The sequence below is a fragment of the Hypomesus transpacificus genome, chromosome 10, assembly GCF_021917145.1.
Source record: "Hypomesus transpacificus isolate Combined female chromosome 10, fHypTra1, whole genome shotgun sequence".
NCBI classification, from domain to species: Eukaryota; Metazoa; Chordata; class Actinopteri; order Osmeriformes; family Osmeridae; genus Hypomesus; species Hypomesus transpacificus.
This window is the reverse complement of record NC_061069.1, coordinates 6,865,143-6,892,900: the sequence shown is the minus strand read 5'-3', so window position 1 is coordinate 6,892,900 and position 27,758 is coordinate 6,865,143. Positions and strand designations below refer to the sequence as shown.

The 27,758-nt window shown below is 39.7% G+C and overlaps 2 protein-coding genes across 8 annotated transcripts; both read left to right on the top strand.

Moving 5' to 3' along the window:
• Nucleotides 1–61: 61 nt before the first annotated feature.
• Nucleotides 62–17,613, top strand: LOC124472414 (high affinity cAMP-specific 3',5'-cyclic phosphodiesterase 7A-like). Of its 4 annotated transcripts, none has more exons than XM_047027218.1 (13): nucleotides 62–1,014; nucleotides 10,036–10,096; nucleotides 10,962–11,051; nucleotides 12,738–12,889; nucleotides 13,031–13,094; nucleotides 13,618–13,713; nucleotides 13,896–13,996; nucleotides 14,168–14,299; nucleotides 14,456–14,547; nucleotides 14,730–14,874; nucleotides 15,094–15,190; nucleotides 15,303–15,383; nucleotides 15,491–17,613. In XM_047027218.1, exons 1-13 carry the CDS (start codon nucleotides 877–879, stop codon nucleotides 15,706–15,708), a joined length of 1,467 nt encoding a protein of 488 aa, XP_046883174.1. In that variant the 5' UTR covers nucleotides 62–876; the 3' UTR covers nucleotides 15,709–17,613. The 4 variants fall into 4 exon arrangements, with proteins under 4 accessions (XP_046883174.1, XP_046883173.1, XP_046883176.1 ...); XM_047027217.1 differs by having other exon boundaries at nucleotides 10,036–10,117; XM_047027220.1 differs by lacking the exon at nucleotides 62–1,014 and adding an exon at nucleotides 6,798–7,161.
• A 348-nt stretch (nucleotides 17,614–17,961) lies between these two features.
• Nucleotides 17,962–23,006, top strand: LOC124472415 (armadillo repeat-containing protein 1-like). 4 transcript variants are annotated; one of them, XM_047027225.1, is made up of 8 exons: nucleotides 17,962–18,153; nucleotides 18,370–18,460; nucleotides 18,533–18,735; nucleotides 19,159–19,250; nucleotides 19,412–19,601; nucleotides 20,089–20,205; nucleotides 20,408–20,482; nucleotides 20,647–23,006. In XM_047027225.1, exons 3-8 carry the CDS (start codon nucleotides 18,574–18,576, stop codon nucleotides 20,836–20,838), a joined length of 828 nt encoding a protein of 275 aa, XP_046883181.1. In that variant the 5' UTR covers nucleotides 17,962–18,153; nucleotides 18,370–18,460; nucleotides 18,533–18,573; the 3' UTR covers nucleotides 20,839–23,006. The 4 variants fall into 4 exon arrangements, with proteins under 4 accessions (XP_046883181.1, XP_046883180.1, XP_046883179.1 ...); XM_047027224.1 differs by having other exon boundaries at nucleotides 17,962–18,172; XM_047027223.1 differs by lacking the exon at nucleotides 18,370–18,460.
• The last annotated feature ends 4,752 nt before the right edge of the window (nucleotides 23,007–27,758 follow it).

The following is a 27,758-nucleotide window of genomic DNA, read 5'->3' as shown; positions in this document are numbered from 1 at the left end:
TCACATATCCGAGTCTATTGGACGCTACAGATAGTACGCATCAGATTGTAAACAGCTCCATCTCTGGTGGTAGGCGGTTTGGGGAAGAGGCAGGGGTGAGCAGTGAAAGGAAATGCATGAACTCCAGTGACCGTTGTAGCCTTTTTGATCGTTTGGGTTGTACTTTCGTTTATTTAGTAAATATTTGCATAGTTGTCTCCAGGTTAATGGTCATGTAAAATCGTCACAATACCCGCTCTGTTTCTCTGAGGGTGAGCGCCACGGTAATTTATGCAAGCAATGAGGGGTCGGCAGACGGACTGAATGCATTTTGATATTGTTGTCTCTAACGCTTCAAGAAGGCTTGTAATTGCTACAAGCAAAAATGGTTTCAAATTAACTTTTAGTTTAACAATACTTTTGTTTTGATGTACGTATTTTTACTTAGATAGCCTGTTTGTGTCTCCGAATTCTTTTCATTTGATTGTGTTTGCTTTTGTCGGAGGTCGGCTACTGTCTCCATAAAGCAAGGATTTTTAATATGAGGAAGCTATTTATTACTGAGATACCAAGCAGAGAGAGGCCTTTCCGCTTTCAAGCCCGGATTTGAGTTCAAAAGGGGGCAAATGGTGAAAACCCCAGATGGATGAAATACTGACTTCACGGAACAAAAGATTGGAGAAGCTGCTTCGTTTCGTGCAAGTTTGATGCAGCAGAAAAGATACCAACCTCTTTCTATATGAAGATTACTACTGTTATAATATTTGACGCATCAGTCAATCGGGAGTCTGACGTGGGTGGAATTGACACATTTGTAGTTGTGTCACATTCCATCGTTTCAGTTTGATTTTATGTTACTTTAGCATTACAGCTGGACTCAGCGTTGAACGTTGTTCAATGGCAGTATGTTATCAGTTACCGGTTTTGCCTCTAGACAGGCCGGTTCCTAAACATGTTCTCAGTCGAAGGGGAGCCATCAGCTTCAGCTCCAGCTCATCTCTTTTTGGGGGACCTTCTCCAAGACCGCTGTCAAAGGTAAGAGAGCCGTCTGGAAAACCCAAACAGATTCATACAATGGGGCATTCTGAGCAGTTTTGGGTGTTCAGAAACTATAGCTGAACTCTCATGCTTTTATAGTACTTGTATATCCCATAATGAACATGGTGTGCGTAGCAAATGCTCACAATCATGACAACTTAGGAGTTACACAGTACTACTAATTGTATTTAAATCTACTTTCCATTTAACCTTGAATTTAACACTTCATTAATTGTAAGGATATTTTAAATCCTTATCTGTGATAGAGTCCCACAAAGCTTATTGGACTATGCATAAACAGCTTCTCACAAAGTGCTCTTGACTGTCCCATTGGTCATAGCCTAATGTGATGTGAAATGAAAACATATAGGTCATGTTATGTGCTGTAGGCTACTATGTACTGTGTGTGTTATAAAGTATTCTAGAGAGAGATTTACTTTATCAACATAGTTTGAAATTGCATAATCATTGTTCACAATAAATCTTTGCAAATGACATGCTCTTGAGTTTAGCCAGGATTCTGTGGTATGATGTCATCAATCATTCATTGATATACCAGTCCTAGGTCCTGGCTCATCCATGTAGAAGTGGTGGCCTACATCTTGGTGGTCTGTGTCATTTGCTGTAGCCTGAGCCCAGGCCTGTCATCAGCTGTATGATTATAATCAGGATATGAGTTACAGCGCATGCAGATACCTAAGCCATTGACCTGATGCAGGCTACAGAGTTATGCGACTGTGTTTGACCCCTTTGTTATCACTCCATGTCATTTGGAGGTGTTTGGGGATGTACCGTATGTCTAACTTATGGTTAAACATTGTGAAAGCCTTTGGATGGCTTTGTAAACTAGCATAGTTGCTTGTATCAGTCAGCATCAAAACAATATAATTATTTCTTAGCATGTTCTTGTTATTGAAATTAGGTTGCTGCAGTGTGTGTCACACACATGCACTATTTGGTAAGAATGCCAATGTTTTGTGGCTTGATTTTGATGTCCAGGGTTGTGAAAACCTGCCTTGTTGCTGGGCAGGAGGTTCGACAGCCTCAAGGGCCAACCAAGCCCCATGGGTTGTACAGTATGTGGTTTGTTTCCTTTTGACTGTCCAAACAAAGCATAAGGTGCCTTTAGTCTTTTATTTACATATGTTCCAGAAAATATAGCATTTATGATTTATTACAATTATGTTTCAGACAATGTCAGTTATTGTAGACCTATGTTTACCTGGAGCCACGTGCCAATGAGAGCTATTGCCATTTTTATGAAGCTGATATCATTTTGATGCCTCACCTCATGCGTAACCCCCACTGCTGACTTGTCCAATGTGATAATGCTAACAGGGCTGACTTCATAAAACCTTGTTATTCTGTTTACATTTCTTCTGCATCGTTAATTGTTTTTATGAGCAGTGCCTATAGGTCCATTCGAGGGTCATAGCATTCAGTCCACAAGCTGAAGTGGGATTTACTACAAAGCCCACCCTTAGGAATGTGCAGATACTCCTGCTGCTTTTCTCTGTGCAATGCTACAATTCACGGGGGAGCTTTGAATTTCTGAAGAACATTGAAACAGTTTTAGCCCTTGTCCCACCTGCATTTAGAGACAGCATGCGTTATGTGGACACAGGCTGTACTGCGTTGTCCTTATTCAGCTTGGCTAGGCTTCTGCTGTCTGCAGAAGAACCCGAGAGGGTTAACTACACAAGTGAAGCAGCCTGTTACGACCTGCTGTAGATCCGGTCTGTGATTTGCTAAGTGATGTCAGCCTACAGGATGGTTTGTGTCAATCTTTTGAAGGGAAATATCCTTAAGTTGACCTTATGTAAACTTAGGAGTTCTATTAGAAGGTCACAAAATATTTTTTGGGGTATCAAAATATAAAACATATCCAGTGAATCTTCCATTTGAACATTTAATGGCAATGGTTAGTTGTTCAGATCACTTTAATCCTAAAATTCTTGCTGAGGAAGGCACTGTTTCTTTAAAACATTATTGCTAGGTGTTGGAGAAAATATATTAATTAATATGTAATATTTGATAGACCCTCTCACCCTTCTACAGTGTTATTAGAAAATGAAGATGACATAGCATACCATAATCATAAAATTGTAAAGGATGGTGATGGTGGGAAAATAATGAATGCTGTCAGTTTATGAAATGGGATTGCCAAATGACGTAGGGGCCACTCAGCCTGGCAATGTGACGCATGTAGGGAGCTGTTGAGACTGGTAAGCCAATGCCCCTGGTCGGTTACAATGAAACCACAACATTGTTTGATTTGTTCACAGTCAATGCATTGTGGGTGCAGCCTTGTGTCCAACAATAAGTTATTTACTCATATTAAATGAAGGTGGAGATCCCTGACAATGTGGGTAGAATGTGGTTGTTAATACTGTGTAGACAAGTCATTCTACATAATCTACATATGTGCACAAGTCTACAGACTATATGTTCATACACATCTTTTGTCTAGCTCTAAGAACAGATGTAAAGGTTATCCAATTTCCAACTGGCAAATTACATTCAGAATGTTGGAATTAGCCTAAAAGTCTAAAACAAAACTAATTTTACGGTTTATTTATTGTTCATGTTTCATCTTCTACAACAGCTACTATGTTTACTTGACACATTAAATTCAGGTTTGGGGATCTTAAATGTGATTAAACATAGTAAACGTGGATTTTGGTTTACATACAAACAAAAAATGTTTTCAGGATCCACTGATTTGCCACAAATTCAGGGAATGCTGCAAAGTAGGCCTACATATGTATACAATATAGGCAGCATAGCTAGATTAGATATCTGGTTAAATGTAGCTGATATTGCTGCAGAATTTGTATACAGAATATGAGCCACCTTTGTTTGCACACTGTTGGGATTTGCATGATATTTTACATGGAAAGATACATTTTACAGGCGTCAAAATAAAAACCTTAGGCTGCATCCAGGGTCGGACTGGCCATCGGGAGAGTCGGGAGATTTCCCAAATGGCCGGTCAAATGACCGCAGCATAATGCATTTTATTTTATATATTTATTTATACATATATATATATATATTGATGTTGTTTTAAATGTATATATATATATATATATATATATATACATATATATATATATATAAAATAACAACAATAACAATAACAACATATATATATATATTATATAAAATAACAAAATACGGTCGTGGGCCGGTCTGCGTTTCAAGGTCCCGGGCCATTTAGACCTGGCTGCAACTTAGACTGGCACAAGACTAGGCAGTTTATCCATAGATTTACTGTAATCAGGTTTAATATTTTCATTTAGTTTTGTGTATCAAAAAAGGACTCATAATGAAGGACAAAGTACTACATTTGACTTTTGTGCCAAATTACAGTTTGACTGAGTTATGTTACAGTATTCTAATCTTATTTACTTATTTCATATCCTACTTTTGAAAGCTTTTCTCAAAGCTCTGAGGTGAAAAAATGCCATCACTTCAGTTTATCTTGAGTATAAACACATACTGTATGTACAGGCTACTCTAGTGCGAGGAACCAGTTTTTCATTAACTTTCTATCTGTATGTCAAGTTTGGAAAAATATACTTTGAAGGAGCCAATAGCTTCCCTCGCAGTGTTTACAGTGCTGCCATAACAGAAGATGCACCGATAAACAAATGAACATGTGACGGTCGTTCAATGTTACACAACCATTACAATCACACTGAGCTGGAAAAACAAATACAACTGTCATGTGTGTTTAAATGTTCCTTGAGTGTCCTTTTATTTTATTATTTAGGGTTTAAACTTTTGTGTTCTCAGAAACGTGACATTTTGAGTTACACCCCACCCCAGCATCAGTAAGAGTTGACTCAGTCTCTTTCTTTGAAGAAGTCAACATGCACAGATTTCACATGCCAAGCTGTTGTTTACCCCCCCATTCATACTATGTGCTGCAAAGTAAATTGTTAGCGCAAGACTCACAGCTAACCTTTGAGACATAACACCATCATCATTGAGGTGTTGACTTGTTTTATCATACTTAACATTTGATGAGGTCATTGGTTATTGTGACTGTGTATTAATCATTATTAGTCAGCTAATCAGTGATTTATTGCACAGGGAAATTGGGTCAAATCCCTGCCCTATGGTGCATTTGTCCATGATAGCCAAGTGAAGGGACTGACCAAGAAAAACATCCCAAGTGTCCTGTTAGATTTGGAAAGGAATGTTTGCATAGCTGTCTTTGCAGGAACTTGGCTGGATGGACCACAACAGTTTCCCAAGCTTTGTGTTTAAAGGCACAGTCCTGACTATTTTCTTCTTGAATGGACATCATAAAGGCAGGAATCTGTGTGTGTCTATCTGTGGCTTGATTATCTTGAGAACCGGGCACTGTATGAAGTTGAAATATGGCAGGTGTATTGCTGAGGGCCCAATGTCATGCAGGTTCGAGTGTGAAGCTGTTTGGATGAGCAGTTTGTGACAAAATAAATTATTTAGCTGCCATGTTGCTCTGCACTAAGTGATGGAGCCATGGATCTCATGAGAAATAAGTTAACTAGCATTCATTGCCAACGGGCACTGCACTAGTTTAAATGAAAGATACTAACTACTGATTTAAAGATTGGAAATTGTCAGTGTTTTGTTATGTTTACATTGGACAAGATTTCTTGAACAGGCTGTTTTTGAGCCTGAGCATAAATCAGATTTGAACCTATACTACAGATTCAGGTACGGGTCTAACAAGGCCACAGCCAGACTACCAACAATGCCACAAATTTCCGAAGATGGTAACATACAAAGGCCTATTGAGGTCAGCACAATAATCTAAGTTACAATTAAAACCATGGCCCTGGAATATTAAGTTACACAAATAATGAATTTATTTTTTGAATCTGTGTAAGAGTGTGTCTTCACAGCCTTGATGCTCTTTTGTGCAGTCATATAACTGGCCTTGTGATGGCTCTATTTCTGGCATCCGTTTTACCACACTTATCAGCTGGGATGTTGACGTAGCGTGGGGATGGTGGAGGGGGGTGGAGGGGTCTAATTTAGTCAGTGGGCCTTTTGCAAGGCAAGGGCATATCTAACCCCTCACTTTTCTGTGGAGGGTTTGTTCAAGGCTACTTCTCAGACAGGGCTGCTTCTTCAACAGTATCTCTCTTGAGAAGCCTTCCCTTTCATCTCCATGCACGCTGATCCCTCTTCTAGTTCAGCTTTTACTAAGTTCTATTATATGGTACTTTAAATGGTTTAAAAAAATAGCTAACAGATTCGTTTTTTTCTAATGATATTAATTGTATGGTAGAACAACAGCGACTCAGAAACTACAATGAGAGTGCTATCCTTATTGTGCAATTATTCTGAAGAGAGACATTATCATAGATGAGTCTTTAAGCACCTTTAAATAATATGTAGAGCAAAATAATGGCAGTACTATTCAGCCTTTTTAATTGTAGGGCTGATGTCGACAAAGTAATACAAGGCTGTGGGTGACTTTACAGGTATGGCCCAGTCTGAATAACAGGACATGCTTAAGAGGCAAGACTTCTACAGCTGACCTTTCTGACGTGTAAAAACCTGCTACAACATGAGTAACGTGACATTGAAGTGCAGTAATGTGTGCCCCTCCACTCCCCACCACCAACCTCCCCCCGAGTGTCTGTGTCCGAGTGTTTATGAGGTGTGTTTGGCCGTTGCTACACAGATACTGGTGGCTCAGGCGAGAGAGAGGGGACGGAGCTAGTGCAAGATTGCGACGCCGCTTGCACCACCAGTGCTTGCTGCTGCAGGCAGCTGGGGGGGTGGCCTGGCGCCTGTCCCCTTATACAGTCAGTCAGTGTGTCAGTCTGTCAGTCCGTTTGGTAGTTAGCCTAGTCCCCGTAGTAGCTGGTCAGGTGATAGTGCCGAGAGCAAAGACAGCTGCTGCCCAAGGCTCTGCTTTCTGCCCCTGCCCGGGCCTTGAGCTGTCCTTTGTCGGTCTCCGGATATTCACAAGGGTCTGCACCCCTACGTTCAAGCTCAACACACACAAATTTGCACACACACACTCACACGCATGTACAAGCGGGGAAAGGGACTCAAAATCCTTGGCCAGACGGCCCAATGGGAATTGTACTAATCTGGTCCTTGATTATGATTCTGACCCGGTGGATTTTCCAAAAGGTAGGTTATTTTCACATAATTTGTAAATTTGGAAAAGGTCTGCTTTAAATTGGTTAGACTTTGAGAAAAATGTCTTAAGTCAAGATTTATTTTCTGGGCCTATCTGTTGAAAGCAGTAAGAACAAAGAGGTGTGTGCGTGTTTAGTTTAACATGTCATAGCTTCTCAATTAGTTAGTGACTAGCATATTCACAAGTTGATAAATACATTTGCGGAACATTGGTATTGTATTTAAAACGGAACAGCCTCGGACAAGAGAATTTCACTGACAATTAGACCAAAATGTTACAGTGCCTTCTGCTATTTCAGTGTCTTGGGAATGCATTTTGGTTTCAATAATACCCCACAAGCCCTTTGTCTAAAATGATTGACCAGCCATTGTCTACAGTACATTGTAGTGGAAAATGAAGTGAGGGGTGACATTTGACTGGTCCTCAATACTCCATGTGTTTTTAGTGATTTCCCTCTGGTCAGTTTAGCCGAAACCCAATCCTGTTGCTGTTAATTAGATATCTCACCGTCTCTCTCTCTCTGGGCCAACGTTTTCCAACAAGCCCAGCCTCTCTTCATTAGCTCAAACTGAACTGTGGGAAGAGTAGGAAGAACAGTCCTGGGACTCTACAAGAGAGCTAACATGTTTAACTACTATTGGTAAATGTGAAAGAAATTGAGTTGTAAAGTTTGCACAAATCACTTTGTACTATTACTATATTGCCTGCTAGTACTACAAAGTTACAAAGACACCGAGATATGTTGTTTGACATTTTGAAATCCTTAGAAAAAGTCTGACTACGTGTATGTCAATGACGTGGGCACATGACGTAAACTGAGGCTTTGTGAAATGCAGTGATTTTCTTTTAACGAGGAAAGCAAGGAGCAGTTGCACATGTCGACTTCTGTATGTAGAATGTAATGTCAAGCATCTGAGCATGAGCACATGGCATGAAAGATGGTGGCATATGTTCTCCCCAGCCTGGCAGACGCCACAGTGTTTTCACGAGTGCAGCAAGGCAATCCGGTAGTGACGCACACGCTGGGCCTGTCGTGGCCCGCATAGTTGGCACCATGTGAGGGAGATGCCAGTTACTGGTGTGAAGCACATATGGGCACAGCAAGGTTGGCTGTCTAACGGTTCTTGTCTCTCAAAGAACCTGATTTATCTCCATAGCTATAAACACAAATGGATTGGTGTAAACACAATCCTTGTTGGTTCTTAAAACACTGTCTTCAAGCTCATGTTCAGTGGGTTTAAGTTGTGTCAGTGTGCAACCTGTGTATTGTGAGTCTAGTAAATCTGTGAACTATTTCCAAGGGCACTCTCAGATAAAGGGAAAGTGATTTTGACATTTTGCTGTTATTTAAATTGGATAATCAACTTATAAACCAGATGTTTTACAAACACCCTTTCAAGAGCTACTAGCTGCTCTTCATTTTCTTTTTCATTTAATCTCAAAACATGAACTTGAAAGGGTAACAAAAACAGTTGCAAGACCAGCAAAATCACACAAATTCACGTTTGCTACTCCTCCAACTGTCCAATATGTGTTGAAAGTCATCCTGTCCAAAGCATTAAGGATGTGTAAGGACACATAAGCCTTGTGTATGTGCAATCCTGTAAATAGCAGAGATGTTCTCAAATCTTTGAGTCTCATCAGGGCTTTAAGGGTTTTATCAATGATACCTGTTCTAAATATTTCCATAGACTATCTTGTTTATTATTCCATTCTATACCCAAATGAAAAAAAAGAATTAAGAGAATTAAAGAATTAATTATCAATTAGATCAAAAGTTTGCATTATATAAAAACATTGTACACAATATAGCCAATACTATGTTGACACTACTCAGAATACAGACAACTGCTTGTTGAACCTCTCATTCCAAATTCAACTTTAGTGATCCACTCAACAATATTCTACTCTCAGTTTGAATATCACAAGAATAACAATATTTTATAGATAGACCAGGATTGTCCCATCCAAATATCCTGCGTAGTCTACACCAGTATGTTTTGTAATGTGTGATTTCCATTATGTTTAGCATGTTCTTTCCTTTTGTAATGCTTACAGATGGTGATGACTAATATCCTGTTTGGAAATCTGACCACATATTGCAAAAATAACTACTAAGAGAGCCTGTTTTAAGTTGACAATATCTTTCACTAAAAGATGGTATGAAACCAAAGACCATAAATGTTTAATGACCTTTGTATTCAGTTGTGTGACCTTTGTGGATAGGGTTTGGCTGGAAGAGGGAATATCAATTATGCAAATTAGTTAGGGGTATTGACGTCACCCGTTTCAATGTAATGCCATCTGGGGACACCCCAGCGAGCCATCTGAATGCATCTCTGGAGCAGAGCCACTAATATCCGAGAGTGAGCACTGCAGTAGAGATGAGGTTCGCTGACTGGGCTCTCTCTAACTCCTCTGTCCTGTGTGGTTCACACACGCAAACACACACAGAAGATACTGTCTGGTTAAAGTAGGGCATGAAGCACTACAATGAAGCACCATGGGTGCATGTTCATAGTGGCACACTGAACGCACTGAGACTTGGGCGGGACAGGATATTCTTTTCTTGTATCTGAATGGTCCAAATTATTGCTGCATATTCTTTTGTGTGCAGCAAGCTTTTTGTTAACTCAGGATCACAGCACAATTCATTAAGAACTTTATAAATAGTAAACTGTTTTTATGGTCCCCACTCATGGCAACCTTATTTTGACCTTTTTACTCATATACTTTCAAATGCCGTCAGGGTCTGGTTATCCTCCCTATCCAAAGTATATCTGGACATGTTTAATTGCAGAAAATGTGCTGAAAGTTTAAGAATCAATTTTGTTGTGACAATGTCTGTTGTCATGTCTTTTCAGAGACGCGGGGCAATCTCCTACGACAGTGAAGATCAGACGGCTCTCTACATCCGCATGCTAGGTGCGTGGGACATTCACCTGGGTAACATTCGGTTTTTGACTATCTTCCTGTGTGGTCTAAAGTAGCCTAATTGGCCAATATAACCCTAACACTAATCGATTGTTGTGTCTTTTCAAGATAGCAGGTGACTGTTGAGTAACTTGATTGTTGACGAGTAAAAATCTCTAGATCTACTATAATAATAATAATTATTATAATTATAAGAAGTATAATGAATAATATAGTCAAAAATGTGTTTTCTTTCCGTACTTGTTTCACCTGTTAATGCTATTATTTATTAATGGGCAGGACTGTGGTCAATCATCATTTCAGGGCTGGGCTCCATGCGTTAGACAACCAATGCCTTAGTGTGCATTTCATGTACCTCTGTTAAGTCCATCAGCCTTGTGATGTTTACATGATACAATCAGGGTTGGGGAGCATTCTTTCTTAGCATAAGTTAATTTAAATTAAAATGCAAGCATATTCTTGTACATTATTTAGATAAATTATTTTCCAAATAGACACATGTAATGTAAATCTACATTTTAAGAACTTCTTCAATTATTTACATTCTTAATTTTATTACATTGAAACATACTTGAACCCAATCCTGCCTATAATTTCTTGTCTAGTGTAACCAATGAATGTGATTTAATCTTGTCTGAACAGAAATGCCCAGGGTTCTTTATCATTAGTCATCAGAGCTAGCAGTGTGTGAATACTAATGGACACTTGGCACTGCTATACAAACTTCTTCCTGTCCAGCTGTGTCCCTCTTCTCTATGCAAATGCCTCACTGGATAAAACCCCTTATTATTGCCAGTACCTTGAGGATATTTTTTTCTTGTTCTGTTCTTCCCTTCTTCCCAATTGCCGCTAGGAGATGTGAGAGTCAGTCGCCAGGCCGGGTTTGTCGAACTAGAGAGACGAGGTTCTAATCCTAACACATATGTCGACTTCCGAACTTTGCACTGTAAGTATGAAGGTTAACACTTGTTTAATGTGATAACCATGCAGATACAACAGTTTTATTCCCACCCCCCCTTTTAAAACTTGAACTTTAAATTAAAATGTGCTGTTAACATCCCCCAACTAAATATGGAAACCAATTCTAAAGATAGGTTAACCCTTACACTCAGATGGTAAGCAAATAGCTGTGATGCTAATGTCTGTTTTAGGAATAATATAGCTTTCGTTATATTGGGAACTAGATTAGCCACTATTAAACACGTTTCTGTTCAATTTAAGTGAAATGAGAATTGTCAGGATGGCATCAAGTCTAATTTCCCAGCAACATGTTTGCCTATGAGTAAAGATTGTTGTGCCCCTCTATCAATTAAACAAATTGTTAGGTAGGAAGCTGTCCAGCTGGTTGTCCTAGTGATATATCTGTGCTGACTTTTCCACAAATCAATATTCTGTTTGTAATTGGTTTGGACAGATGCCCCAATGGCAACAAACAGGGTCAGCAGTTGTTGCCCCATTTACTGTATGTAATAATCTAAATTCAGATGTAGGATTAAAATAAGACATTTGTCAAATGTATTTAAATTCTTAAAGAATTAAAGGGGACATTTCAAGGTAATATATGGACTGTGAACAAAAACTACAGCAGCTCAGTGTTGGTGTGTCCTTGTCTGACTGTAATTTTGGAGTTTTCCAGAATGTTGCTTTGCTGCAAGAGGCTATTTTAAGCTTTATATTCTGCCATTGACAATACAGGTCTCATATTGGTGGTTTGCCAGCTGGCAGGGTACAGGGTGCTGTGTCAGCAGCACGACAGACACACACACTAACAAAGACACTCCCTTCTTTGCTTATACATATACACACACACACATGTGTACCATACGTACCTTACAAACACTCACAGAAGTGATTGGCTTGGTGGCCATGGCAGGCTCACCCTCAATGTTGGTCCTCTAATGGTACAGATGTTATTGAAGCTGCTGTTCGAATCACCGTGGTTCTCACACTTCGCAAACAAAAGTCACAGTAATGACAAATGTTTCTGTTGTATGTTTTCCAGGTACTGTTAATCATCCAACAATCCTACCAGTATTCTTGTTGGTCTGAGTTGTAATTTAATTATAATTATGTATTTATTCCGTGTTAGATAGCTCAGTGGTTTTCAAACTGTGGGGCTTTTGCAGAGCTTCAGTACTTTGCTGAAAAAAGATGATCACATTATAATGATCGCATTATAATTGGCTTGGGCCCTGAATGAAAGAAGGCTTGTAGTGTAGCCTAGATCTTGTACACTAGGTAAATTCAGACACATTCTGTAGAACTGATAACAATTCTGTTTCTATAGAACAGTATTTGAATATCTTAGCATTCTAGAACTCTGCAAGCCCAACAGTAAAAATACTTGCTTTGTTTTTTTCTTCCGGTTTACAAGTCCTAGTCTAACAGTTGCTACATGCAATGTTGCATAATATACTTGAAATACATAATGCCTAATGGAACATAATATCAAAGGTTGGTTATGAGCCATACATTTAATGGCAATGAGTATGTACTAAATAAGATAGATTAATAATGGTATATGTGGTGGGGATAGCTGCAGGAACTAGCTAGCTAAGTTAACCAGCTTGTTAACTGCCACTGATTTGATTTGAATGTTTCTGTAATAGAACTTTGTATCTATCTGCTACAGCTCCACCTGATTCTGCGGAGCCTGTGTCTGCCAGGAAAGTCCGCAGGTTACAGAGCTTCCAGAGGTACCTCCACTCTTCACGGTTCTTCCGGGGCCTCCCAGCTCTCAACCCTCTTTCCATCCTTGATGATGACTACTTAGGTCAAGCCAAGGTTTGTGTGTGGTGGGGCTATACATTGACATCCACTGCTATGTATGCAAAACATTCAATTAACAATTACACTTACTTTTGTGTTTGTGTATATGGGCTTGCATTGTTGTTTTGTAAAGTGATGTCAATTCTTGTTTTTCAGTGTATGCTAAAGAAGGTTGGGACCTGGAACTTTGATATTTTTTTGTTTGACAGACTGACAAATGGTAAGGAGTTTATGAAGCATGTTTTATTGCCCTCTGCTGTTAGAAAATTGTAGATGCATGTCTGTTAATTAGCAACAACCTACAGTATCATTGTTTTCTAGTTTGGAAAATGAAAAAAATGATTTTACTAATGGAAATAAAGTAGTCACACCTAATACATTGATAGTATTATACTGATGCACCATTTACGTGGGTGATCTACGAGGGTCTGCACCAGTGAAATGACAGAGAGGTGGGCTAGCGCACCTCGTTCACCAAGAATGTGATCCCAGCTTGATGCTAGTGTAGTATATGCTCAGCTGCAGTAAAGCAATCAACACATCAGGCAAACTAACGGAATAATTGAATTAGAATTGTACAGCAGAAGGAATTTGGGGTGATGTGAGGTGGCCATGTGATTATAAATGTAACTTTGAGTCAGCTTCTACAATGGTTAAATAATGTATTCCTGGTCTCTTATGCTTGCAAACTCTGGTATTACTGTTAGACATATAAGCTTATCTTGTGGTTTCTTTTCTTACAGGGAACAGCCTCGTCAACCTAACATTTCACTTATTTAACCAGTATGGCTTGATTGAGCTCTTCCAGTTGGACATGGTTAAGCTGAGACGATTTTTAGGTATGAAGTCACTTTGAAGTAGTGGATTCACACAAATCCTGTAAAAAAGTCTTAAATACTGGTTACCTTAAAGCACAGCCTTCTAAGTTTCTCACCCAAATATATATCTTATCACAGTGTATATCACTTTGAAAATGAAATATACATATTTCAACATTGTTGTGTTGTAACTGTGTCCATAGTCATGATCCAAGAGGATTACCGTAGCCAGAATCCCTACCATAATGCAGTCCATGCTGCTGATGTGACTCAGGCAATGTACTGTTACCTACAAGAACCCAAGGTGAGAGATTCTTTTTTATTTAAGAGTTCATCTGATTAGTACAATTATTAGGCTTATAGATGAGAAATAATATTACAAAGGATGATACCGTTCTTAAGGGATGCTTTTGTGACAACTCTTTCTATGTATTGCATGTCTTCTTCAATGTCTTGTCTGTGGGTGTGTGCACAGCTTGCCAAGACACTCACTTCCTGTGACATACTGTTGGGCTTAGTGGCTGCTGCCACCCATGATCTGGACCATCCAGGTGTCAACCAACCTTTTCTTATTAAAACAGACCATTACCTCGCTGCACTGTACAAGGTAAGGGCCCCATAAACTTCCTTTGGTGAACGTCAGTCAAATCAATGTGAACATGTTAACGTATTTAACAATTCAGGTAAGGATGTAGAATTGTGAGCTATTCAAAAGCACATTATTTGTCAAACTGTTTTTGAGGTTCTTTCTATGGTATTACAGAACACATCTGTTCTGGAGAACCACCACTGGAAGTCTGCAGTGGCACTGCTCAGAGAGTCGGCCCTGCTCTCCCACCTCCCTGCAGAAGACAGGTAAGCCAATTCACATCCACCACATCCTAACACATCCCTGACACTCTTTGATCTGTTTTCTATCTTAAAGGATTGTTTACATCGTCGTATTACCTAAGTGATGTTTCATGCAGCAATCTACGACTGTCAGTATGATTTCTTGAGTAACTATTTAATGTGTTTTTTTCCCTGGTGTCTTGTAGAATGAACATGGAGCAGCGACTTGGATCTATAATCCTGGCCACAGACATCAGCCGCCAGAATAAGTATTTGTCTGAGTTCCGGACACATTTGGACAAGGGAGAACTCTGTCTTGGAGACCCATGGTACCGGCACTTTATTCTCCAGGTGAGCTAGCCTATGTACAGAACAGATGAATAACATTTTTGAGAGGATAAAGAAAGAGAAATCCTACCTTAACTGTAATCTTACAGTGTGAAAAAGTGTGGACGTAATAGTGTACAGGACTTTGGCAAAATACAGTATATGTATATTATGCATAATATATGAGGAGAGAGATTTGTTTCCCCTTCCTTAGTTTATTTTGTGTACCCATGTAATCTAAAGATGGCCATGAAGTGTGCAGATATCTGTAACCCCTGCCGACCATGGAAACTCTGTAAACTGTGGAGCGAAAAGGTTACAGAAGAGTTCTTCCACCAAGGTAACACACTTTACCTACGTGTTCTTCATTGTATGTTGAAATTGTCTAGGTATCAGTGTATATGTGTATTTGTTTAACTGAGAAGCACCTACCTGATTTATCTTGTCATCAGGAGATATCGAAAGGAAACATAATCTTGAAGTAACCCCACTCTGTGATCGACAATCCAACTCAGTGGCCAACATACAAATTGGTAAGACTAACCTTAGGGGTATAATAAAGTCTAGATGAAACATGGCTAAAACAAACTTAGCTGGAATGAAGGTTCCGGAGAATAACTGATCATTTCCTCTCATGCAGGTTTCATCACGTACGTAGTAGAGCCTCTGTTCAGGGAGTGGGCTCGTTTCTCTGACACTCGCCTCTCCCAGACCATGTTGGACCACCTGAGCTTGAACAAGGCAGGCTGGAAAGGGTCTCCGCCAGAGGACTCATCTGATAAACTAGCCCCTGGCCCCACTCCTGCCCCTAAGGACAGTCACTCCAAAGTATTACCTCAGGGAAGCAAAGACTTGTGACACACCAAAAGTGCCCGGCAGTGCCAAAGGAGGTGTGAAGGCACAAGGGCACAGGGGAATCGATTTCAGACTGTAACATTACTCAACCCACCATGTCCACCTCAGCCAACACGCTCCCTCTCCTCTAGGTATACCACTGATTCTTTATTTTTTCACCTAATTTAACTTAATTTATTTTTTCTTTAACGTGGAGTAATACGTAGATACCTCATGTTGCTTCTGCTGTATTTTTGTTTTAAGTTTATAATGTATTTATTTTTTCTGTAGCTCCGTATTGGCATTACTAATTTAACACGCCACACTTTTTATAAATGGAAGGGAATATTTTCATACAAAACAATAAAAAAAGATCTTCTGATTAAAGTGCCATTTGCTAAATAAATATTTTAGTGCTTTGTGTTAGAAGAGTATGGTAAGAGAAGCCTTGTGCTTAGAGAGGTTCATTTTTTCAGACAAGCCTATGTGAGGTGCTGCATTCGAGACTTAATCTTCCTGATAACACATAACGGGTGCTCTGTATCTGTGGTAGTGCTGTTATGACCTTAATAGCAACACTGTTTTAGCATTTAATTATTACACAGTATTAGAAAGGTCAACAGTCAACAATCATTTTAAGACAAGTGATTCCACTTGAACAAATTCAAGTGTACAAGTTATGTAAATTATAAAACTGTTACTGATTACCTTGAAACATTTGACTGTTTATAACAATGTTAATACATTGTCATTGCTAAAGTCATAACAGCTTAGTGACACAGGCATATGAGCAGCTTAATGTAAGTGTGTCCATCTTCCTCATCATATGACTAATTGAGTGAAAAGCCCACATCAACTGCTGCCTCTGAACTGTTTACAAGCACAGATTTTGTGTTGTATTTTACAAATGAAACATTGGTTCTGTTTAAAAAAAGAATAATAATAACGAAAGAAAGAAGCACATACTGTAAGTGTAATAACCACTTGAAATATTCTTACTTACTGAACAAACATCTGGATCACAGATCAACACACCAAATACCATTGAAGGACTGCCCTTAGTCCATGCTCCTTGCACTGTGAAATGTGACAGCAAAGTTTATATTGAATATGGTATGAAATTTGTTTTATAATGATAGGTTGTATGAAGTTGGTGATTTAAACCAAGCCTACAAATTATATTGTTTCGTAAGAGGGATAAGGTGGCATATGTGGCCTTACCAGCCGTTCAACACTTGAAAAACCACTTTTTCATATTAGTAGCACATGGCCAAAATGTTTTTCAGTTTAGCAGTATGAATGGGGCCCACAATTTTCTTTTTCTTTAGGGGGGTTTGGGTGCTTTGGTGGAAAAACTTAAGTCCCAAAAATACAACAATTTATTTGCTATGAGGAGATGTAGTGGGACATGACATACCACAATGTTGTAATATGAGAGAATTCAGCCCGTTTCAGAATGACACAAAATAAAAGACACATAATGACTGCAACAAATGCCTTTAAGCTATGCACGAAACTCAGTGACCAAACCCTTTTTTTCTATTTGATGAAAGGACTGTTGTCTCCCAATGCATTGTTCAACTGTTTGCCCTCAGTTTAAAAAACGTTTCTTTTTTTTTCATTAATAGACAGTAACTCAAACATTCCATATTTGATTTGTGGTTTTGTTCCTGTATTCTAGACACTATTGTGTCTATTTGGACTTTTTATAATATAAAACGAACCCTGGTGCTTTTCATATAATGGCAAATGTGTATTTTCTGGAAATTTCTTTAATATTACTGTTTACCAATTTGATGTAACTCATTTTGGGGGTTAGGATCTTGCGTGGCAAGCTATTGTTTTTTTTAGGGGGAAGATTTGCTAAATTGATATTTTGATACATGCCAGTTGCAGTTACATTTTCATTAATAAAACGTTGTCACATGAGTTGCTTTAGTATTGTCTGTTTGAATACCAGAGGTATAGTTCATAATCTATACCTGCTTAAGATAAATTCCTTTGATTGTGTAGTCCAGTTAGTTTCCAAAATATGGTTATCTATGAATGTGCTTGGTCTGAACATAATCCGGATACCGTACCAGCCAACCTATTGGGACGAATCTTGGAGAAATGGTATGTTGACGATGTCTGTGCAAAGTGCCTTGTAATGTGAAGGGCGTCGGCCTTTAACTTGCGTCGGCCTTTAACTCAAGCAAAACGCACACTGAATGGTTAGTGACGTGAGGCTGTACTTCAGTATCCAATGAGAGACATGCATACTACTGGGTTGCTACATTCTCGTGGACCAGGAAGAACAGAGACAAACCAGAGCTGTCAGGCTAGCTTGCTAGCCTGTGAAGCATCGTCACTTTGATTTTATTAGGAAAAATAAAGGCTTATGCCTCCATACATGTTGTTACGTGGCTAGGATTTTCTTCATATTCTGGAGGTTGTAACAACACGGGAGTGCTTCTTTCTGCACGACAGGTAGCCTAGCTTGCTAACGGTAGGTAGGCTTTTTAGCTAGAGCTAGCACTAGCCATGGCACTAGCTTTAACACCAGCTCACAGCACAGTAAATACTTGCAAATACGATATCAACACTTTCTTAAGAAGTCACACAGATGCACTTGACTAGCACTTCACCTTTCAAATAATTGGCTTGCTTGCTAACAATCTTTATAAATCTCAACTATCCAATCAGGGATACCCTGCCGAGGCTTTTGCTGACAGTGACACCAGCTGGCAAGCAAAACCGTGACTTACAACACGCAATGCTCCATTAACCTAGCTAGGTAGTTCAAAGCAGACAACAACATTCTATCATCGTATGGCGGATCTCCCATCTAACAGTGTGTCTCGTCCAGTCATCTCAGGCGTGCATGGGTGTCCAATAAGAAGAAGCACCATGAGCGGGGAGCCAGATGCCTTGGCTGTGGTGAACCAGCTTAGGGATCTCGCTGCGGATCCCCTGAACAGAAGGGCCATCGTTCAGGACCAAGGTTGCTTACCAGGACTTATACTTTTTCTGGATCACCCCAACCCCCAAGTTGTGTACTCTGCCCTTTTGGTAAGGCATTCATTCAATATCTGATACATTTATTAATTTAGTAGACGCTCTTATCCAGAGTAATATCAGCTCCCCCGAGGCAAGTAGAGTGAAGTGCCTTACCTAAGGACACAACGTAATATGACGGCCTGGAATCGAACCTTCTGATTAATAGCCCGATTCCCTAACCGCTCAGGTATCTAACTCCATCTGTTCAAAACCTTGATTTCAGTGCCTACACTAGCTGTTGGACTGAAAATGCTCATTTGAACTAATGTCGAACTTTTGAGGTTGAGGTTTGTTGTATTCTGCAGCTGGATTTTATTTTAGATCAGAACAGATGAGAGAATATATTACTTAAGATGCACTGATTATCTTCTGCTTTGTTTTGTGTTTTCTGAGCACATAAACATGATCTATTACATGAACTTGTCCTGTTGTCAGGCTGTGCGCTACCTGGCCGAATGCCCTGCCAACAGGGAAAAAATGAAGGACGAGCTGGGGATGATGTTAAGTCTACAGAACGTCATGCAGAAGTCAGTGGCTTACTCCATGTACTCCCTACAACAATTTTTGTATTGTGGTCTCCCTTCCAAATATCACTAGTTATACACAGAAGTATGCTGTAATGAAAATCTTTTACATGTGTGACCTATTTTTGATAACCAAATCCCCCATTTTCTTCTGTCTCTTTCAGAACAACCACCCCAGGAGAAACCAAACTGCTGGCCTCTGAGATCTACGAGCTCTTGCAGGCCTCCAGCTGTTCAGATTCCGAGCAGGCAGAGGAGGCTGCCACCTGCAGACGCAAAGCCCAGTTTTTCCTAGGCTCCACTAACAAGCGGGCCAAAACTGTGGTCCTGCACATAGATGGTCTGGATGACTCTGTGAGTTTGTTTGAGAAATGTGTTTCAAATGTTTTTTCTAAAAAAGTGCATTTTACATTTACATTTAGTCATTTAGCAGACGCTCTTATCCAGAGCGACTTACAGTAAGTACAGGGAAATTCTCCCAAGGCAAGTAGGGTGAAGTGCCTTGCCCAAGGACACAACGTCATGTGGCATGGCGAGGAATCAATCCGGCAACCTTCTGATTACTAGCCCGACTCCCTCAATGCTCAGCCATCTGACTCCCTCGATTTTAGAATGCAAGCATGTATAATTAGGTCAAAGACAGATTTTGGAAGTCTCAATATCTGAAGTTACCTGACGCCGATGAAAGCTTAGAGGGTAATCGTCTTTGTTTTCCATAAAATACGTAGAAACCGGCTAAGAGTGTTCAAAATGTTAAATAGTTGTCTTACAAGTGTGGTTGAACAGTATCCACACTGATTGCTCTCTACCATTCAAGAACTACCTATTATTATTCCCTCAGAGCCGGAGGAATCTGTGTGAGGAAGCCTTGCTGAAGATTCGTGGGGTCATCAGCTTCACCTTTCAAATGGCTGTGAAGAGGTGCATTGTCCGAATCCGCTCCGACCTCAAGGCAGAGGTGAGTCACTTGGCATGCTTCAAATATGTTTGCGTTGCATGATGGAATATCATTTAATGTCACTGTGTAGGAAAGTCCGAATTCAATGTAATAAAATCTACAGTACATGGCTGTTGAGCTACACAGTATAACATATTTTCTGAATGCCCGGAAAATGGTGAACATTTGTGATTTTAAACTAAACTGTGATTAACTTTTATAGGCTCTAGCATCAGCCATTGCTTTGACCAATGTGATGAAGGCTCAACGAGTTGTTAAAGGAGAGAGTGGGGATGAGGTTGGTATGCTTTATTTCTGAATGTTCCTCCTTATTTAACTGAGTAAATGTTAGTCTTTGCCTCCTCTTCCATAGAATACTGGTTGTGCCACCATCCAAATATTAGTAGATCTGGAAATGTGCATAGTTCTTGGAATGCTGATTTGATTGTTATCTGTTGCCAGGTGTTGATCTCATTCCCAGAGGAAGGATCTGTGGAGGTGGAGCATAATGAGGATCTTCCAGACTACCTCCCAGAGGAGGAGAGCCCATCCCAGGACCCAGACAAGGCAGTGACTCGGGTGGGTACTGGGCAAGATGGCGTGGGCTGGCTAGGCACGGCAGCCAACTTTCTCTCCCGCTCCTTCTACTGGTGACCCTCCCAGGCCAGAGGAAGTCCTATTTCTTTGTGAGACACTTCAACAGAATCTGTCTTACAGCTGGCACAACCAGAGCTCGACAGCCAATTGCGTTTTGTGTGACAAAAAATTATCTGACAGAGTGTAGGTGACACGTGTATGTACCCCCCCCCCCCCCCCACAGACTTTCATAGAACGCACTCCCTCTCTGCACCACAACGTTGAAGAGAGATGGTTGGAAAGGACTGGCTTCTGAAATGGATCGTTTCATAAACATATGTTTTTTCTAAGAGTGAACTAGAAGTTTTCTTTCTACACATGCAAGCAGGTCAACAGGTCTATCTTTCTTTAAACCAAAATGTCTTGTTGTGAGGAGCTTATACCGGGATATTGTTACTGGATCTATTGGAGCCCAAATTTTGCTATAAACAGTGTTTACCATTTTTCTTAAAAGATCTTTTAGTGTGTTTGGGTCAAGGGTATTTTTTCCCCTCTTGACTCTTTATCTAGAACATGAAGTAGTCAATCATGTATCCAGTTAGCTGTGCCTTTAGTTTCAGTGTGTTTACATAGGCCTAAAAACCCTTCTATGACTCCTTCTGCTGCTTATGTTCTGACATTTGACCCACAAGCCTCCATCGTGTGGAGTGTTCCAAGGTGAAGGACTTAGGTCAAAAACTGTGGTGTCATATATATATTGGAGTGAGCTTGATGTACTGTAGTCAACCAATATCATCAATAGATCAACCTTTACATTTCTAATCAACTACTGCTCAAATGCATTTCTTTGACTTATTTCTGGGGATTGAAAATTGTTTACACTTAATTGGTTTATGAAAAGATACCCAGTAAGTTAACGTGGCATCGCAACATATACGTTCTTCTGACACTGCCTTGGTTGATGGGTTGTTTAGTATTAAACAGAAAAGAACAACATAAGGATGTCATATTCAGTGCTACATTTAGGTTGCAAATGCACTCTTTGAAGGGTGTAATTCCAATATCAATCAGCAGAAATAATACTATAGGTATTTTTCACACATTGTTTTTTCCCCCAGAACATGGGGAACAATTTCTAGTTAAACATTATATGTTGGAAATGTATGCTGATTGGAAATGTACTCAGTCACAGTTGGGGAACTCGTGGATATGTGTTCCAAATTGTAAGACACGACTGTAAGAGGTTGAAACCTAAGGAAAGAGGGTGAGCTGTATGTACAAGTGTTTTCTTTGATGATTCTTTCATCTTGTTTATTGACCACTATGTGTCGTTTCAGATACACAGACTAAGCTTAAAACCTTGACTAAAAATTATTCTCAATTGGATCATAACTAAAAAAATCTGTATTGAAATGTATTTTGCACATATACAAAACTAAATACTATCGTTCTTTGATAAGGATGTAGGGTGGTAAATGTATTAGATTAACAATTCAGGGGATCAACTATACACATCATGCCTAGACAATTTTGCCATCAATGCATGTTACATCGTGTGAATTGCCATTGTGTTTGCTGTTGAGCTCATAGTCTATCTTTGCATGGCAGGTTGTCTGTCAAGATCAGCTGATCCTTTAAAAAGTTCTCGCACTGCCACATTAAAGAAAGTTAAATTTTTGCCAAAAGAGTATTTCTAAGTTGTTAATGCCTGTCAGTGAGGGGGAAAAAAATGTGTTTTTCCAGATCTGTGCCCTTTATCCTTATTGACTGTCCTAGCTTACACTAACCATTCCTGGCAACAAGATGATTATCATGCTAGCTTAGCACTAGCATCTATCTGCTTTCCTCAAATTTGTGATTTACTAAACATATTTGTGTACTTCTTACTTGTCATACAGTACTTTTTATTCATGAACTACATACATTCTTTTGAGTTCAAGAGTTTTGTCCATTTTATTTGACTTGGGTCCCAATCAAACCATGTATTGTAATACCCCACCCCATCTAATGAAATATATTTCCTGATTATTATTATTGCACATTTCGTTTTTTATTTATATATTGATCTTTTGAGCTTGATCTCTAAACAGTGGGAGCACGAGGTATGTGAGTGTGCACATCTCAAGGAATGCTTAAGTCTTGTCTATGTAAATGGACCATTGTGTATATGAATACTGTGTTGTCTTTTGTCATCACTATTCCCAAGAGTTGCATAAAATAATTAAATAAATATTAAAAGTAATATATCAGAGATTTCATTTTTTAAAGTGTTTTTACATTTGGGAAATGGAAGAGGGGTTCATTCACCTTCACAAACATGTGTTTAAGCTATGACACTGGATTTTATAAATGCTTTGGAGAATGCTTTGCCATTCCAGTTTTCAGAGTTTTGAGTGTTCCCACTGTGTAACAACAGAAGCATGAAATTACGTTTTAAAACACACGGTTGCAAAAGTTTACCAAAGCCACTGGCGTCTCATGAATCCACAATATGATCAGCTCTGCTTAAAATCCCCCAAAATGTTGACAGTAACAGAAAGTCTGGTCTTCTGGACATTACAAAAGGGCCTTGTGGTAAACTTGCCTCCTGAATGCGTCTTCTCTCCAGTCCTCTGGTTCTTACAGGCTTGGCATGTGTCCAGACCTCCCACACATGATACCAGTGGGGCCTTAGAAAGGAGATCATCAGGATTATGCAATTGTGAAACCCGGCCAAGGGGCCTTTTTTACGAACTTGCTGCTGCTGCTGTTGCATTGCTGTAAACTCAGGTTTTGTTACCGTTATGACAGCATTGAGAAATTTGTTTTCAATTTCTGTTTTGTAAAACAGAGAGACGGCAACTCCATATAGAGAGAAACTTGTGGTTTGAAACTTGAGGTTTGAGTTTGTTGTTGGAAAATAATTCATGCAAATTCAAGGAACCAACTACTGCAGTATCAATGGAGGCTCACGTTGCAATCCATCCACTGTCATCATCCCTACAGCTCCAGCTTTTTGTATATCTTACAACAATAGACACACTCCATTCAGCCCACCCCATCTATCCAGTGGAAACAATAAAAATGGCTACCACTGCTATTTCTTTCTGGTAATACAGCCAGAGAATGTGGAAGCAGTGTTACATTGACAGAATGTGCACAGTTGTTATGTAGGCAATTCTCATTCATCCAATCGATGATTTATTTATTTCATTTTGAGTAAAATAATAATAATGTGACATAATCTTGACATAATTTGGTTTCATTTTAATTACTACCGCACAAAGCTTGTACATATCCATGTGACAAAATCCTATGCATTGGAATGTGCTGTATGCAGTACATGGAAAAAAGACAGAAGGTGGCAGTGTTGATCCAAACATTAACTTCACAGAAAGCATTGTTACAAACCAGTTAGACACATTATTTACACAATTTGATTACACCAACAGTCAGCACCTCATGAAAGCTGTATCTTAGCAACACACAATTCACCTCAGGGTTTTTAAGGACAGGCGAGGAAGGGGGTGAGGGAGGCCACACGGGGTTGCTACGGCCACGCTACATAGTATGCAATTCAGTCAAGTGCTTGCCACATGAGCACTGCTGGCATTGACACAATTAACTTAGATTGAATACTACAAATTAGAACTACAGAATCTTTTTCTGATATTGTCTGTGCAATTTTTTTTTGCTTTTTGTGGAAAAAAACTATGTTGACACCCAATATGTTTATAAATTCCTCCTCACCAATCGTTTGATAGTGTGCCGCAGGACTAGGGAGTGACCTAAATGAGTTTTGGTCTTGCATCCTCATTGGCAAGTGCACCCACCATACAGTGAACAGTCACACGTCAGTGCTTGTAACACACAATGAAAGACTGGGGTTATTATAGTTCTATTCCATGAACGGAGGGGATGGACCACAAAAAGCAAAGAGTTTTAGGAGAAGAGTGCACACAAAGTATTTTTCTACAGCATAATAACTAGGAAAAATGTGCTGATCTTGTGCTGTTCCATCCACCCAGATGTTCAGTAATTTAAGTCATTAGCTGAGGTAATTATCCCTATTAACAAAATGGCTCCTTAGTTTCGTAATATATAGGGTCTCTCATTATACATATTTCTCAATTCATCATAGAAGGTACATTAAGACAGTACATTTGAGTGTTTGATCCCAATTAGGGGAAGAAGATGGAAAATGGCTTTAACCAGTAAAAATGTTGTCATTGGCCGTGACAGGAAGCTGTGGGTAAACTGCAGGAAGTTGACACAATCTGAGGTTGAAGATGACCTGTAAAGTTAATATTCAAAATTGTGAACATAACTGCTAGTCAAACTAGAGAGTCACCTTTCGGGCTATGTTCATATATATTGGTTATACAGATGGACAATGCTACTTGAAAGTCACCCATGCCTGCATTCATCTGTCGGGGTGCCTACAGTCAGAAACAAGAAAGACTACAAGTCCTAGCCCATATGGCCAGCCTCCCATACCCAGCTGGGCTCTCCATGTGTGGCCATACCCAACTACATCATGCATGTGTGCCCAGCCACAAGACCGTGCAAGCCTGCCCAGTTGAAGCCAAGTCATTGCCTCAGTTTTTTTTTATAGACCACTGACAAGGGTTTTATAATTAGAGAACTATGAAAACAATTGTCTGGGGAAAATCGGACAAGCGTATTTGTCACTAGCTAGGTTCAGATCAACATATACAACTATGACTCCATGACCAATAATTCCCCATTATCTTAGAAATGTCAAATGACATTTGGGGCCTTGAGTCATTTACTATATATTTTACTATAAGTACAATTCCAGTGTGTCACTGGAAATAAAAAGTGCAGTCTTTACTGGTGAAATACTCATCAAGAAGATGCTCTGCTGCTTTTTGTTTCTTTTAGGTCATTTTGTCCAAATTCAGTTTATTATCATTTATAGAGGTTAATTTTTAGGTTTAATACTTGTCACCTCAAATAATTAAGTCTCCACTGTGACTTATATTGCAAATACTTTGCTTTAGCGCTGTCCTTTAATTAGGCCAATGGGCAGCTGGTATGATATTTATATGAATATCTTAATGCCGCCTTTATGCAAATATAGTTGATCATGTGTGAATCATCTTCCTTGCAGAAGCAGTTGGCGGGCAGCTTTTGCGAGTCCTGTGTATCTGGGAACAAGGAACAACAGCTTGCTATGTGTGCGCGTGTGTGAGTGTGTGTGAGACAGAGAGCATGGGCGGTGTTGGTGTGTATGAAGAAGCACAGCTTGCTGCGTGTGTGTGTGGATAGGCTAAGTCACCTAAGGGGAATGGGTTGTGTACTCCTAATGGTTGTGCTCCTCCTGCTCGGAGATAAAGACTTATGATAAGCCAGCGTGCCCACCATCTGGGCTCTACGCATGTGGTCTGACTGGGGGGAAGGGGGGAGGGGGGTCGGTCTGAGTGGCAGCGGACACCCCAGAGACTCGGCCATGCCAGGCAATCAAGGTGACAGATGGGAGGGCTGCTGCTCGTGGCCTGGCTGAGGATACCAAATTCACCTTCATTAAACTCTAACTGGCACCTGGCATTGACAATAACTCTCATGTGTAGGATGTGTGATCAACGTGAAATATAAAACACAGAAAAACATTTAAATGATCACAATTTGGATTTGTGATGTTGTGTTGATAGAGCCATCAATTAGGCCTATGCAAGTATCAAACTTTGCTTGCATGTAGAAAACGCATGCAAGCCAAAGAACTGACTCATTGAGTTTTGCATTCCTGCATTCCTCTTTATTCATTTGACCTTATTGTACACACATTAGACAAACAGTTTACAAGGCAGTGAAAAGATGAAAATCACCAATCTAGTCCAATAGGTCCAGATTTGTAAATGTGTTCAAATCAAATTATTTGCCACGTTTCACATGAAGGGACTGTTCTTGGAAACTAATACAAATGAAAGAAGCACTGTACTGATCGACACATGGTTATGATTAGGAATCCTAACCTAGGACACATGCATAGTTGCTTGTACATTTTCTCTATATCTGACATCTTTTAACTGCAAAGGTAGGAATGTGTGTGTAGTGTGTGTCTGTGGCCCAATTATATTGAGAAGTTATTTGCTCACGACCCAAGGATGTGGGTGTGAAGTTGTTTTTATGTGCGATTCACGAGAGATAAATATAAAGCCAGACCAAACAATAGGGTTTTGTCCGGATCAAAACCAAAGACAACACAGCCCTACGATAAGATGACCAGACGTCCCCGTTTTGGGGGCCTGTCCCCGGCTGGGGCTGTCCCCGGAAATGTCCCCGGTTTTCACTGTGACCAACAACAGACCCAGAACATGTATATGTATGTGCAATTTGCAACAATGTGCGTGTCAACAATGTATCTGTCAGGTGTCAGCCACAGCTGTACTTGCTAACTAACTAACATTAGAGATACTAGCTAACTAACTTATGACATTTCAGTTACACTAGTCTGGGTTACTACTTAAAGGTTGTTGGCAACTTGTCATTAAATGACAAGGTGCTTACGTCGTGCACATACAAACACTTCAAGGTTAAAGATACTTAAGAACACATTATGGGCAGAACAATCTGGCAAAAGGTTGTTATCTTTACTAATCTTAATATCTATGCTGGAAAAACCTACACCTGTCACCCATCTGTGCAGACCAGTCACTTATCAGCCAATCACAGAGTTAGGCCTGCTGCAAGGAAGTTTGTGCATCAACAAAGTTCTTATCACTGATGGTGATCAGTGATAAGATGGTTCTTATTATTTGGATACAGTTTTTTACCTCTACTAATCTTCATTTCAGCCACTTTGTGATCGGTTTTGTAGAAAAACTCTTTGTGTGACACTCCCTTTCCGATTTACGAGAACAAGGGTAAGATAAACGACTTTATAAATACTGGCCAAGTCAGTGTTTACGTGTCTGAACTGAAAATGTCCCCGAATTAAAAAAAAAAAAATCTGGTCACTTTACCCTACGATGAAGCGAGGTGCACGCCACTACTGC